Source organism: Buteo buteo, chromosome 2 (assembly GCF_964188355.1).
Source record: "Buteo buteo chromosome 2, bButBut1.hap1.1, whole genome shotgun sequence".
Classification (NCBI taxonomy): Eukaryota; Metazoa; Chordata; class Aves; order Accipitriformes; family Accipitridae; genus Buteo; species Buteo buteo.
In genome coordinates, this window is record NC_134172.1 from 79854598 (window position 1) to 79869078 (window position 14481).

A 14481-nucleotide genomic window follows, 5' to 3' on the forward strand; every position below is an offset into this window, starting at 1 on the left:
TCGCGCCCGCCCTCACGCCTTGCGTGGCTGCAGGATGGAGCGTGTTTAGTAAACAAGGTGATGAAACAGTTAAGGCAGGGAACGGAGAAGCCTGAGTGTGCGTTTCGTCACCGTGGGAAGGGAGCGTGAGTCGGCGGCTGAGGGGTCTGAGGGTGACTCACTGCCCTCCCCGCCACATAAATAGGGAGCGGGAGCCCGGCGGCACCCAGAGCAGAGCTGCAGGGACCCGGCACTGCCACCGCCGCACCATGGCACTCGTCCTCCTGGCCCCACTCGCTGTGGGGCTGCTGGCCCTCTCCTGCTGCGCGGCCCCCCTCCAGAACAAGCCGCAGGCGGTTGTCACCTTCCCGGGGGAGCTGGTCAACACCCTGTCGGACCTGGAGCTGGCGGAGGTGAGGGGAGCGCGGCCCCACAGCCCCCTCCCGGCACCCAAGACCCCAAGGGGCTCCTGGGATGGCAGCGCGGGGCCGCAGGCTGAGCTCAGGGGCTGCCCGTCTCCCTGCGCCCCAGGAGGTGCCCGGGCTGGGATCAGGCACTGGGGGTGTGCGGTGGCCAGGACTGCCCGAGCCCCATCCCACCTCGCTCAGCCCCTCCGGCTGCCTTTCCTCCCCAGAGCTACCTGCTGCGGTTCGGCTACACCACGGAGGTGGAGGCGAGGACGGGCAGCAAGCACGTGTCCCTGACCAAGGCGCTGCGCAAGATGCAGAAGCAGCTGGGCCTGGAGGAGACGGGAGAGCTGGACGCTGGCACGCTGGAGGCCATGCGAGCCCCCCGCTGCGGCGTCCCCGATGTGGGAACCTTCCTCACCTTTGAGGGGGACCTCAAGTGGGACCACATGGACCTGACGTACCGGTGAGTCTGCCTCAGAAGATGGAGCCTCGTGCCCACAGGGCGATGGTCCCTGGAGGATGGAGATGGGCGCAAGAGCTCAGGCGGGGTGCCAGCCTCAGCTTAGCCCGCCAGCCAGGCCTCGGCACTGCCGGCACAGCTGGGTCTCGGCACAGCCAGGGCCAAGCCGTCACAGCGGCAGCATCTGCTCCCCGGCACCCGGGAGAGCATCTGAGCCCCGGCCTGAGGGTGGTGGCCGGCTGCTCTGCCCGGCCGTGCCAGCGCTGCTGTCCCCTCCCGGAGACGTGCCCAGAGCAGGGTCACTCCTGCGTCATGAGCTGGGACCTGGCAGTGCTGACCCCCCACCTCCCCCCGGCAGGGTGATGAACTACTCCCCTGACCTGGACCGTGCAGTGATTGATGATGCTTTCAAGCGGGCTTTCAAAGTGTGGAGCGATGTGACCCCCCTCACCTTCACCCAGATATACAGCGGCGAGGCGGACATCATGATCATGTTCGGCAGCGGAGGTGATGTCCCACGGGCAGGCAGGGAGCTGGGAGCCGGCTCAGTTGTGGCAAGAGGGCTGGTGACATGCCCTGCCCATGGGATCATCACCCTGCCTCTGCCTGAGTCGTGTTCGGGGTCCCTATGCCCCTGCATGTGCCAACAGACACGTGCGTGTGCAGGCATGCAGAGGGTGCACAGGTCTCGCATGCTCGGGGGTCCGTGTGTGCGCTGGGGGCACGGGGGCTTCTCTGGTGGGGCTGGCTCTGAGAGTGCTTGTCCCTGCAGAGCACGGGGATGGGTATCCCTTCGATGGCAAGGACGGGCTCTTGGCCCACGCCTTTCCCCCAGGCCGGGGCATCCAGGGCGATGCCCACTTTGACGACGACGAGCTCTGGACACTGGGAACCGGCATAGGTAAGGGCAGGGCCTGGCGGGTTGGGGGAGGCTGACGGCAGCCACCCCAGCCCCGTCGCTGAGCCGCCCCTCTCCTGAGCAGTGGTGAAGACCCGCCATGGGAATGCCAACGGGGCCAACTGCCACTTCCCCTTCGTCTTCGAGGGCCGCTCCTACTCCCGGTGCATCACGGAGGGGCGCACGGACGGGCTGCCCTGGTGTGCCACCACCGCCAGCTACGACCGGGACAAGAAATATGGCTTCTGCCCCAGCGAACGTGAGTAGCTGTGGCCGTGACTGCAGCCCCTGCCCGGCCTCGCGGGTGCCCGGGGCCGTCCTCACCTCTGCTTGCCCCACAGTCCTCTTCACCAACGGTGGAAACAGCGACGGGTCTCCCTGCGTCTTCCCCTTCATCTTCGAGGGCACCTCCTACGATGCCTGCACCACGGATGGGCGCTCTGATGGCTACCGCTGGTGTGCCACCACCGCCAACTTCGACCAGGACAAGAAGTATGGCTTCTGCCCTAACCGAGGTGCGAGCGGGGATGGGGCGCAAGGGGTGGCTGGTCCCCAGCCACAGTGCACAGGGTGGGTGCCTGAGGGGTCTTGGGCTATGCTGGGGTCCGGCTGGCACGGCCAGGGGCCAGGGCCAGCCCCACTGACACTGCGCTGCAGACACAGCGGTGATCGGCGGCAACTCCCAGGGGGACCCGTGCGTCTTCCCCTTCACCTTCCTGGGGCAGTCCTACAGCGCCTGCACCAGCCAGGGCCGGCAGGACGGCAAGCTCTGGTGTGCCACCACCAGCAACTACGACACTGACAAGAAGTGGGGCTTCTGCCCTGACAGAGGTACCGGCCCCCCTGCCCGCACCTCTGGCCCCACGCTGTGCCGCCACACTGGCACGCTCCCCGCAGGGGTCGCAGTCCCCCGCTGGTGTGTCCCATCCCACTGGGCGCTGAGGCTGGTGCTTTCCCCCAGGTTACAGCATCTTCCTGGTGGCTGCCCATGAGTTCGGGCACTCGCTGGGGCTGGACCACTCCAGCGTGCGCGAGGCCCTGATGTACCCCATGTACAGCTACATCCAGGACTTCCAGCTGGACCCAGATGATGTCCGGGGCATCCAGTACCTCTACGGTGAGCAGCCATGCTGTGGCCAAGCATGGCAGGGATTCTGTCATGCTGGGCTGGCCCCCAGCCTCACAGTCTCCCCTGTACTTGCTCAGGTCGTGGCTCTGGCCCCAAGCCCACTGCCCCTGCACCCGTGCCCACCAAGGAGCCCGAGCCCATGCCCACGGAGGCTGGCAGCACCTCCACCACCGAGGAGGAGGAGCTGACACCAGAGCCCACAGCCGAGCCCATTCCCGTGGACCCCAGCCGGGACGCCTGTATGGAGAAGAACTTTGATGCCATCACAGAGATCAACGGGGAGCTGCATTTCTTCAAGGATGGGTGAGCAGCAGCGCCCAGCACCTCCTGCCCTGGCAAGTGCCAGGGTGATGAGGGGATGTGGGGGGACACAGGGCTGTGCTGGGGGTGTAGGGGGACATGGGGCTGTGCCAGGCTGAGGTTATCAGGATGGCTGACCTTCCCCACCAGGAAATACTGGACCCTCTCATCCTTCTGGAAGTCGGGCATCCAGGGTGCCTTCTCCATCACAGACACCTGGCCCGGCCTCCCGGCTGTCATCGATGCTGCATTCCAGGATGTGCTCACCAAGAGGGTCTTCTTCTTCGCCGGTGAGCTCTGCCCCTGCTGCTGTTGGGGCCCTGGTGTCAGCTGCGGCACGAGAAGCCCGGCACTGCCCTGGCAGCCTTGGGGCCAGCTGATGCCCATGCTCTCTCCTGCCTGCAGGTCGGCAGTTCTGGGTATTTTCTGGCAAGAGTATGCTGGGTCCCCGGGGGATCGAGAAGCTGGGCATTGGGAAGGAAGCCGGCCGCATCTCGGGGGCCCTGCAGCGGGGCCGCGGCAAAGTGCTGCTCTTCAGTGGGGAGAGCTACTGGAGGTGAGCGGGTGGGACAGCCATGACGGTGCCTGCCAGCTCCCCCTGTGAGGGGCTGGGACGCAGGAGTCCTGGCAGCCCTCAGCATGGCTCTGCTCTCCCCGCAGGCTGGACGTGAAGGTCCAGAGAGTGGACAAGGGTTACCCCCGCGCCACCGACGATGTCTTCACCGGTGTCCCCCTCGATGCACGCAACGTCTTCCTCTACCAAGGTGAGTGGGGACCTGGCGGGCGGGGGCTGTGTGGTCACCCCCGGGCTGCCGTGAGCCTCCCACAGGCAGAGGCTGCCCCTCCGCGCCTGGCACGGGGCAGGGGCTGCACCGTGGGGAGCAGCCCTGAGGCAGGGCATGCCATCAGCCCCGGCGGGTCCCTGTGGTGGGGCTGCCGAGCCCCGGCAAGGGCCATCTGCGGGGGCCAGATCCCCGCGTGCCTGCGCCACTTGGGCAGCTGTCAGGATGGCTTCTCGCACGGCCGGCCTCCCACTGACTCTCCATTCCCTTTGCCTCCCTCCTCGTCCAGACAAGTACCACTTCTGCCAGGACAGATTCTACTGGAGAATGACGCCGCGCTACCAGGTGGACCGGGTGGGCTACGTCAAGTACGACATCCTGCAGTGCCCCCAGCACTGAGGGCCCAATCAGCCGGCCGGCTCCGGCCGGCACGCTGCTCCCTGCCCATGACTCCCAACTCCCAGGCTTCCGTCTCGCAGCCTGACTCCCCAGGGCGCCAGGGGCCGTGCAGCCTCGTGGCCGTGGGGCAGCCCCCACCGAGGTGGCGGCTTTGCTGTCTTCCCAGCAGAAAGGGGCAGGGAATCCGGGGGTTGCCCCTCAGGAGCTGCCCGGCCCGGGGAGCCCCGGCTGGGGAGCAGGACTCTCGCCGCAGCCAGCACCATGCCACCCCTGCGAGCGCCGGCTCCGCCACGCAGAGGCATTTGCCTGGTGCAAACCACACACGGATTTGTAACGACTCTGTCTTTTTCCTGAGCCAGCCGTGCCAGGTCGGGCCGGGCTTTGTTGGCAGCTGGCACCCGGGGACTCTGCTGGGGGGGGGGCGCGGGGCTCTGCCTTGCTCCTGCCTGCTGCCCGCTCTGCCAACCTCCATCTGCCCGTTTTTAATAAAGACAATCCTTTGGAAACAGCCTCCGAGTGCTCCGTCAGCCGGCCAAGGTGCCGGGCCTGGGGCATCGCCCTCCCCCGGGCTGTGGGGTGCCGGCATCGGTGGGGAAGGGGGCGCTGGGCGGGGGGGCTGCAGCCAAGCCCCTTCTTCTGCTGAGGGCTCCGGGATCCCTAAGGGACACTGGGTCCCACCGGGGAGGATGTCCCTCGGCCCCAACATCCCCTGCCACCAGCCCCACGCCACGCGCAGCCCCCTGTGCCCTCCAGAGCCCCTCCTGCCCCCCAGTCCCTGGCTCCCCCGTACCCTGCCAGCCCCTGGCCCTCTCCTGCGTCCCCGGCTCTCCACCGGCGGTGAGGGACGGGCGTTTGTCACAGGCTGGGACACGGCGTGTGGCCGGGCCCCCCGCTGCCGCGGCCTGACCCCCCCCCGAGCCGCCCTGCCCCGGCCCGACCCGGCCTGTCCCAGCGCGGCCCGCGGAGCCCAGCGGCGGGGCCGGGACCGTGTCCGGGGGCTGCCCGGGGCCGTGGCAGGGTGGGGCGGCCGCAGCCCCGGGGCTATAATTAGCTGTAATTAGCGGCCGCGGCTCCGCGCAGGGCGGGGGCAGAGCGCGGCCCCGGCCCGGCCCGCCGGGGTCGGGCCCCAGCGCCCCCCGTGCGGCGGCGGCTGCGGGGCGGAGCGGTCCGTCCCGTCGAGCCGGGCCGAGCTTAGCGCTAGCCGAACCGAGCTTTGCCGAGCCGGGCCGGCCCGGCCGGTCAAGCCGAGCCGTGCCAGCCGTGCCGCTCGGAGGCGAGCGGTGCCAGCCCTGCAGCCGCGGGGGCGGCGCGGCGGGCGGTGCCGCGGGCACTAGGACCCCGGTCAGCGCCCGGCGGGGCCGCGCTCGGCGGCCGCCGGGGCCCGGAGCCACTTGTGGAGGCGGCGGGGCCATGAGCCGGCGGTTCACCGTCACCGCGCTGCCCCGCCACGGCCCCCCGGCCGCCCGCGGGCCCGACCGCGGCGCGGGGGGCGGCCGCCTGCCCGGCCGCGACGGCAGAGGTGAGCGCTCGGGCACGGCCGGCGGGGCGGGCGCCGGGGGCGGGGGGGGGGGGGGGGACGGGGACACGACACTGCGTGGGGCAGAGCTAGTGGGGCAGGGTCCGCGGGGAGGGGGCTGTGGGGCAGAGCCGGTGGAGCAGGGTCCGCGGGGCAGGGCAGGGTCCGCGGGGGGGGGCCAGGCTTCCCAGGGCAGGGTCCGCGGGGGGGGGTCCCCGGCGCAGGGCAGGGCCGCCGGGGCACGGCGGGGGGGTGCGGGGTCGCCCCGGGCTGGCGATCGGTGGGCCCGGCCCCTCCGAGGCGGCGGGGAACCCCGGAGCGGGGCTGGCGCAGGGCTGCGGGACGCAGGGGCCGGGGGGTGCTGAGCGGGGAGCGGGGCTCGGCCGGCCGGGCAGGACCCCTCATCCCAGGGCTCTGCCCCAGGGCTGCCCCCGCTCCTTGTCCCCATCCCGGGGGTCTGACGGAGCGAGGCCCCGCTCCTGCGGGACCGGCAGCGGGATGGAGCCAGGATTGCGGCTGGCACGCGGAGGGACGGCTGCGGGGTGCGAGGCTGCAGGCCGCTCCTCGGGGAGCTGCGGAGGAGGCTGGGCTGCGGGTCTGCGGCTGGGCCGGCGCGAGGGCATGGGGAAGGCAGGCGGCAGCCAGCCCTCGGCGGCGGCGGCCCACCGGGCCGTGGTGGGTGCGGGCACTGGGGCCGTCAGGCCGTCGCCTTGCGGTGCCCAGGGGATGTGGTGGCAGGGCTGCGGTGTCACCGGAGCTGTATCGATCCCAGAAACCCGGCCGACAGCAGCACCGCGCTGCGTGGAGCTGTGACCTTGCACCCTCGGCGAAGGGCGCTGGTGGGAGGCAGCGAGCAGCTGGACGGGTGCTGCGACACCCGGGATGGGCTGTGCCCCCGCCAGCGGGCTCCAGCTCCCGGTCTGTCCTGCCCGGCATCGCCGACGCAGTGGGGTGGCGCAGGGCTGGACCCGGTGGTGAGTGGGTGCAGGGCCACTTGTCACTCCACGGCATCCCGGGGCGGCTGGGCCTGGCCCATGGGCTGCCTCAGGGGCAGAGCAGCCGGTGCTGAGCCGCGGCCGGCGGCCCTCTCAGAAGGGCTTATCGGCTCGGCGGCTGACCTGCTCGCGGGGGGCCGGGTGAGGAGCAGGCCCGGCCGGGGGGGAGCTGGGGCGAGCATGCCGCAGGGGCCGCGGCAGGGGAGGCGCAGGGATGGCGGGCGTCCCTCCCTGGCTGAGCTGTGACCTTGTGCCCTCGCAGAGGACAGCCAGCGGCCCGGCCCTGCCGGCCGGCGCCCCGGGACCGACCCTGCACCGTGGCTCAGCCGCAGCCACGGCAGGGCGCGTGCCGAGGGGTCGGGGCAGCGTGCCGGAGAGCCCCCGGTCTGCCCCGCTGCGCACCCCACCTCGCTCGGTGGCCGCGGGGGCTGTGGGTGCAGCCGCCAGGAGATGGATGGGGAGGGGATGCCGTGGGGCTGCGGACGGCAGAGCTGCCTGCGCGGCGGCGGGCAGGGAGCAGGTCCCGGGGCCGGTGCTCGGTGCCGCCTGGCCCTTTGCAGAGCCACGCGTGGGGCTGGCCGCGGCGCAGGGGGGACGGAGGCTCGGGGCCCTCGGGTCTGCATCCCCGGGCGGGAGCAGGTGGCGGCGCGGTGGCGGGAGGGCCCTCCGCCCCGGCACTGTGAGACCACCCGCTCCCGGCGGGGCCTCGCTCCCGGCGGGCCCGGTCCCCCCCGTGCCGGGGCGCCGGGGCCGCCGCGCTGCCGCCCCGCCTGGCCGGCTCTGCCCGGGGAGGGCTTTCGGCCCCCTGCGGACCCCGGGCGGCGGCGGCGGAGGGAAGGGACTGCCCGGTGGGGTGCGGCCGGGGCTGGGCGCGGGGCTCCGGGACGGCGGGGGAGGCGCGGGGCGCCGCCGCCGCCAGGGGGCGCTGCCGGGACGGACCGGCCTCCCACGGGGGGTGTGCCCGGCCCCGCCCGGCCCCGCCCGGCCCCGCCCCGCCGCCGTCCGCCGGCCCCGGCCGCCCCCAGCACCCGCGGCGTGGGGGAGGCCGGTTGCTCCGCGGGGCCGGGGGTCGTGTGGGCGTCCCACGGGACCCGGCCGTGCGGGGCTGGGCCGCCCGCCGGGGGGGGGGCAACTGCCCTGGCTCCGGGGGGGCACCGGGGCATCCCTGGAGCGGAGCCCCCCCCCACTCCGTGTCCCGAGGCAGCCGGGCTCGGCGGCAGTCGCCATGGAAACCGACCGGTTAAGGAGCCTCTCTCGTTGCCACGGAAACCGGGCCCGCCGTCATCCCCGCCGGAGGCTCCTGGTGCTGGGGGGGCTCAGCCGCTCTCCCAGACCCGCCGGGGGATGGCGGGACCGCGGGCAGGGCTGTGTGGGGCCGGGGGTGGGCACCGGGGGCGGGTGGGCTTGGGCGGCAGCAGGGACCCCTGCTGCCCTCAGGGACACCCCAGTGCCGGGGGCTGGGGTGCGAGGGCTCGGCAGGGCCCCCCACGGGGTGCTGGGGCTGAGCCCCCGCAGCACCCCGCTCAAGGCGTTGGGCGCAGAGGGGTGCGTGGGAGGGGCAGGCTCTGTGGGGGCTGCGTGGGCGGGGGGCTCAGCCTCCCCTGCCCACCCCCCCCCCCGCTGCCGTGTCCCCCTAGCTCCCCCAGCCTGGAGCCGCGCAAGGCGGGTTTGTGGGAGTCGGCGTGCTCTTGGGAGGTGTTGTTAAAAGTGCCAGGGGTCTGCGCCGTGGAGGGGTCATATGGCATGGGGGGCTGGGGAACTGTTCCCGGGGGGGCTGGGGCAGCCAAAGCCTGAGCTGCTGCCTGCAGCACGTTCCTGAAGCCTCTCCACACCGCCGAACCCACTGCAGGGTGCTCCAGCAGGGTGCCAGGGGCTGGGGGTGCTTGCACAGGCCGTGGGGCCAGGCAGGAGGTGCCATGTGGGATGCAGGACACCCCAGTGCCTCGGTCAGCTGCGCTCCTGTGCCCGACCCTTTTGGGAGCAGCCGGCAATGGCTGTGTAACCGCTCCTTGGCCGGCACCGTGCCCTCTGGCCCTCGCTCAGCTGCGACAGCCCGGCATCCCCAGGGCACTGCAGCCAGCACGGGGCTGCTCAGGGGGGGCTCCTCGGTTGTGCTGCCCAGCAGCAGGGCCCGGCGGGAGGAGGTCGCTTCCGCGGCTGATCCCTGTGCTGGGCTGCCCAGCCGCCCGCTGCCACGGCCCCGCTGCCGGCAAGACATCTGGGCAGGGCAGCTGGCATGACGCACCAGCTGCACACGGCGTGGGGCTCTCATGACACAGGAGCTCACGTCCTCCTGCCCTGCCCCACTGCCACCCTTCTGCTCTTGGCCTTGGGCAGGTGCTCTGGCTCCCAGCTCCCTGTGGCTCTGCTCCCAGCCCCATGGGACACCATCCCTCCCTCCACATCCTGTCCCGCCACTGGAACTGGTGGCAGGTCCCAGCTGGCACCCGTGCCACCTCCAGGCTCTGTTTTTGCCCTGGTGCTGGTGGCAAGGCCCTGAGCTGTCTGTACAGGGATGAGCAAGACCCCTCCATCCCACTGAGGTGCTGCAGGATGTGCTGCCCCCGGGCTGGTGGAGCTGGCAGGACAGAGAGGTGCGGGGTGTGCTGTGATGCAATCCTCCGGCACAGCCTTTAGCTCTGTGTGTGCATCGCTGCCCTCTGCGCCCCACTGTGCCTCTGGGCTCCCCCCCAACCTTCCCTCTGTCCTCTTGGGGTCTCTCCTGCCTCAGCTCCCAGGGACTGCCACACTGCCTGGCCTCATGCCCTGAGCCCCCGGTGCTGCGAGGAGCACCCTGCTGAGCTGCGACGATGGGGTCTCCTGTCCAGGGAGGGTGTGAATTGGGCAGGCTGTCGACAGTGCCCAGGGATTGCTGCAGGCAGTGCAGCGTGTCGACTGCCATCTCTGTAGCGCAGCTACCCTCGCCTCCCGGGCGGGCTGCTGCCAGGCTGTCCGCTCTGTGCCCTCAGGAGGTTTCCCAGCACCTTCGGCACATGTCTTGTTCCTGGGAGGTTTGACCGCTGCCGGTGACAGGACAGGCAAGGGCTGTGCGGCTGGCTGCTGGGACGCCTGCCTTGGGAAGGGCTGCGGGGACAGTTCCCCCCACCTGGGCTCTGTGCAACATGGCAGGTGCAGGGGGGTCTGGGACATGCTCAGGGGGCTCTGTGGGGTCTGCAGTGGCAGTTTGCAGGGATGTTCTGTGTTCTGGGCCAGCTCTGGCTCTTTGGGGTCTCACACATCTCAGCAGTCTCCATCCCAGGGCAGGTGCAGAAGCATGGTGGCAGGGTGGTCCAGCTGTGCTGTACCAACCCTTTGACCTGGCAGAGGAGCTGTGCAGCTCTCCCTCGACATTCCTGGGCAGCCTCTTGCAGTTATGTGGGGCACTGATGCCATGCGTGGCCCCCTGTCAGGATCCTGCCTGCACCCAGGCTCGGGAGCCACTTGCAGCTGATCCTCCTGCCACCATGCCCAGGGAAAGCTGTCTGCCTCCCTCCATCTCCAACTCCTCCATGGATGCCCTTGCGCTGCCTGCGGCCCCAGTGCCAGACCCCTTTCCTGGCACCCTGGGCATTGCAGGGTGCCGGGAGAGGGGTCTGGCACTGGGCCTGCAGGCAGCGCAAGGGCAGGGGTGCTGCCCAAGCCATGCCAAGCCTCTCTGCTCCCAGCATGCTGGGGCCATGTACCTCAGCCCCAGGGCATCCCGTTCACAGGCCAGGGTTAAGTCAGTGCTGTGCTGGGGGATTGAGCCCCTATGGTCTGGCTCTGCCCCTGGGACACCATCAATGTGGCCCCCCATGCAGGTGGGACCCTGCGCATGGGCTAAGCAAATGCAGGCGATAGCGTAGCCCCCCTGCTGCCAGCAAATCCCAGCCCCTGAAATGGAGCCATAATCCAAGGATTAGGGGATTAGTGGTCTTTCACGTGCTCCCTCCCCCCATCTGTTTTAGCAGGAAAATCCCTCTTGTGCGGAGCCCACGCGCTGCGGCCTCCTGCGCAAAACCACCCCCTCAGCGCTCGGCACTCGCTGTGGCTGGCTGGCCCCTGCGCAGCCCCCGGCCTGCTGCCCCTCTGCCTGGCCACAGCCTCCGCGTGTGGGTGGGCTCTGCAAACATCCCAGGACCCGCCAGGGAGAGCGGCTCTGCCCGCTGCGTCCTGCCTGCAGCCCTGGCTGTGCAGGCAGCGTGCGGGGGCCAGTGCTGTCCCTTGGGAGCGGGCCAGCCCCTTGCTCCAGCGCTGGCTCCCACTCAAGGCCGAGGGATGTGGGGGCGAGGGGACGGGGACGGTGCGTCTGGGCACGGGCAGGCCCACGCCACGGCCAGTGCACGGGGTCCTGGGCAGGAAGGGTGGGTGGGGGCCGAGTGAGGGGGGGGTGGCAGTGCTCTGCCCGCGCTGAGGCAGCCGCTGAGCTGCCCACCCTGCCTGTGGGCTGTCCTGCGCCGTTTGCCGTGGGGCTGGGGCTGTGCCAGTGTGGGGCCTCGGGAACATGGGGCCCGGGGGTCCTGGCTGCAGCAGGCAGAGCAGGGGGCTGGGGCTGCTGGCGGGGCTGGTGTGAGGGGTCCGAGCCCCCCCGCCCTGCAAGGTGAGGGCCGGGGAGCCTCTGCGCTGCAGAGCAGCTGGCCCCGTACCAGAAGAAAGTAAACAATTAATTACAGCCGTCAAGAAGTAACTAACGCCAGCGGGCTGTCATGATCTCAGCCTGCTCCGGAGGAGATGCCGGGAGCTGCAGCCAGCTCCGGCTCCGGGATCCTCCCGGATTAAGTGGGTGAGAGAAGGGGGGGCTGCAAGCGGCCCTGCAGGGTCAGCGTGGGGTCCTGTGGGCAGCCCCCAGCCCGAAGGTGGCCCTGAGCCCCGCGGCCCTGCTGGGGGACGGGCTGCGAGGGCCGGGGGCTCTGCAAGAGGCAGCAGGGCCCGGGGGGGGTCGGCCCCTTCACAGCCCTTCTCCAGGGTCAGCCCCGGGCCTGCCAGGCTGCGGGTCTGAGGGGGGGCTGCGCCGGGGTGTTCGTGGGCGCGGTGTGACCCCGGCCAAGCCCGCTCCCCTCTGCGGGCAGCGTTCCCCGCTCTGCAGGGCTGCTGCAGCCCGACTGGGCAGAGTGGGGTCGGCAGCCTCTACAGGACCCCTGGCCCCACTGCTGGGTGCTCTGGCCATCCCCCTCCTCCCCGGGGTGCCCTTGGATGATAGTGGCTGCAGGCCGGTCCTGCTGCAAGGGCGGGGGGGGGGCTTCGCCCCCGGCCCGGGCCCTGTTGCCTGCAGAGGGGTCCCCACCGGCAGCTGCCCCCCCTCCACCGAGAGCTGCCCGCCGCTGCGGGCGGGGGCCGGGGCTGCCCGGGCAGGGGGTTGCCCCGACCCCAGGCCTCAGCGTCAGTCCCGCAGGTGCAGGGTCTGTCCCACTGCGCACCCCGAGCCGGGTGCCCGGTCCCAGGGCTGCGCCGGGGCCCGGTGCGGGGTGAGGGGTCTGGTGCGGTGCCCGGTGCGGGGTGCGGGGCCGGTGCGGGGTGCGGGGCCGTCCCGCCCGCGCCAGCCGGGGCCCGCAGCGCTGCCGTGCCCTAGTTCCTCCCACCGCCCGGCTCAGCCGGGAGGCGGCGTGCGCTCCGCTCCGCGCCCTCCCCCGCCTCGCCCCTGCCTGCCGCTGCTCCCCTCCCCGCAGCGGCGGGGGCAATGCCTCCTGCATACGTGATGAAGTGAGCGGCCGGGCTGGGCTCCGCCGGCAGCAGCGAGCCGTGAGCCCGGGCGCCTCCGCACTGCAGCCCCCTCCCACCGGCGGCGGCGGGGGGCGGCGCGGGGACGCGGCTGGCTGCGGAGCGCGGCGCTCGCAGCTCCCGGGCAGCAGCGTGCGGCCGCGGGCAGCCGGCGCCATGCTGAACAACCTGGCCGACTGCGAGGACGGCGACGGCGGCGCCAGCCAAGGTGAGGGACCGGGACCGGGGAACCGGGGGAGCCCGGGGGACCGGGGGAGCCCGGGGCGGCCGTCCCTGCCGGGCTGGGGCCCGGGGCTCGGCGCCGAGCGGGTGGCGGAGGCGGCGCGGAGCCGGGGGCCGCGAAGGCTGGGGCGGGGGGGGGGGGCTCCGCGGCCGCCGGACCCCGCCGCGGGGCAGGCGGGCGGCACCGGCACCGGCCGCGACGGCGGCTCTCGGTCCGCGGCCCCGCGGGGCTGCGGCGGGCGGTGCGGGCGATGCGGGGCTGCTCCCGCTCCCGCTGCCGGCGCCTCCGCTCAGCCCCGGCCCCGCTCCCGCCGCTGCGGCAGCCCCGGGAAACGGCGGCGCGGCTGGAGCAGCGGCTGCGGCGGGGCCGAGCCGTGCCCGGAGCTTGCCGGGGAGCCTCCTCCGGGCGGGGGCTGCGGGCTGCCCTCCGGGCGATCCCGCCGGGCGCCGGCCACCACCATCTCCCGAGCAGACCCCTGCGGCCGCTGCGCCGGCCCGCTCCCGCCCGCCCCGGACCCCCGCAGGGGTCCCCGTGCCCGGCTGCCGCCCCCCCTTCCACCCACCCCCCCCGGCTACCTCCTCCCGATCCCTCCCTACCGTCTTCCCCCCTCCGGCTGCCGCCCCCCCATCCCTGCCTACCTCCTCCACATCCCTCCCTACCGCCTCCCACATCCCCGCTGCCGCCCCCCCCCAGCCCTCCCTACTGCCGCCCCCCATCTTCGGCTGCCGCCCCCCCACCCCTCTCTTCCACCTCCCTCGTCCCCGCTGCCGCCCCCCCCCGTTCCCGCCGCCCCCCCGCACCCGCCGTCCCCCGGGGCCGCCGCCGCTGTCCGCGCTGCTGCCGCTGTCCGCGGTGCTGAAGCGGCCGCCCGGGCCCTGCGCCGGGGCCGGCGGGAGCCGCTCGCCCCGGGGCCGCTGCGCTCTGCAGCGCCCAGCCGAGCTGTGCCGTGCCGAGACTTGTCGTGCCATGTCGTGCCAAGCCGTGCCATGCCGTGCCAAGCCGAGCCGAGCTGCCCCGCTCGGTCTAGCCCGTGCCGTGCCCTGCCAGTCGGTGTGAGCTGTGCCATTCCCTGCCAACCCGTGCCGTGCCGGGCATGCTGCAGCCCCGGCGCAGTGCAGGCGGGCAGGGCCGCTGCGAGCTGTGGGCGAAGGTCCGGGGCTGCAGCCCCGCGGGCGGTGGGGCCACCAGGCCCTGGCAGCAGCCCTGTGACTGCTGGCGCTGTGGCCTGAGCTCTTGCCGGGGCACCCACCAACAGCCGAGCTGCTGTAGAGGGTCCTTGGGCCCCTGCAGGGCCATGTCCAGCCCCAGGTGCCCAGGCAGCTGGGCCAGTGCAGCACCCTCTCCTGCAGGTGCTTCTGTCGGGCACAGGAATGGGTTGGAGCCAGGGAAATGGCAGTGATGTGCCCGAGGGGACCTGCGGTGCCTCTCTGACTCTCCCCAGCCTCCCACCAGGTCCCTGCCTGGGGTCTGCTGAAAGCCCCAGCCAGGAGGGGACAGCCAGCTCTGGCAGTCGCTGCGTAAGTCCCTGGCTGCCTGCAGCGAGGCTCTGGGCACAGCCACGATGAGGCTTTTGGTGTTCGCTCCGCTCCGCCGACCTGAACCTGTTTATTTGCTTGTTTATTCACAGCTCCACTCAAGGTCAGGGCTGGCAGGAGTCTTCTGGGGGCATCTTGCTGGGCTGGGGGGAGCTGTG

General features: G+C 72.3%; 2 protein-coding genes across 3 annotated transcripts in view; both read left to right on the forward strand.

Moving 5' to 3' along the window:
- The first annotated feature begins 188 nt into the window (after positions 1-188).
- On the forward strand, positions 189-4854 carry MMP9 (matrix metallopeptidase 9). Its single transcript, XM_075022369.1, has 13 exons — positions 189-392; positions 614-852; positions 1208-1356; positions 1622-1750; positions 1833-2006; positions 2089-2262; positions 2405-2578; positions 2709-2864; positions 2954-3179; positions 3327-3466; positions 3582-3732; positions 3837-3940; positions 4248-4854. The coding sequence occupies exons 1-13, from the start codon at positions 249-251 to the stop codon at positions 4355-4357; spliced, it is 2070 nt and encodes a 689-aa protein (XP_074878470.1). The 5' UTR covers positions 189-248; the 3' UTR covers positions 4358-4854.
- A 908-nt stretch (positions 4855-5762) lies between these two features.
- Positions 5763-14481, forward strand: part of SLC12A5 (solute carrier family 12 member 5) — a 29495-nt gene continuing 20776 nt past the window's right edge. For both annotated transcript variants that reach the window (XM_075022642.1, XM_075022643.1), the window contains exon 1: positions 5763-5876. In XM_075022642.1, coding sequence (XP_074878743.1) covers positions 5768-5876 — 109 coding nt within the window. In that variant the 5' untranslated portion in view covers positions 5763-5767. The remainder of the gene's footprint in view (positions 5877-14481) is intronic.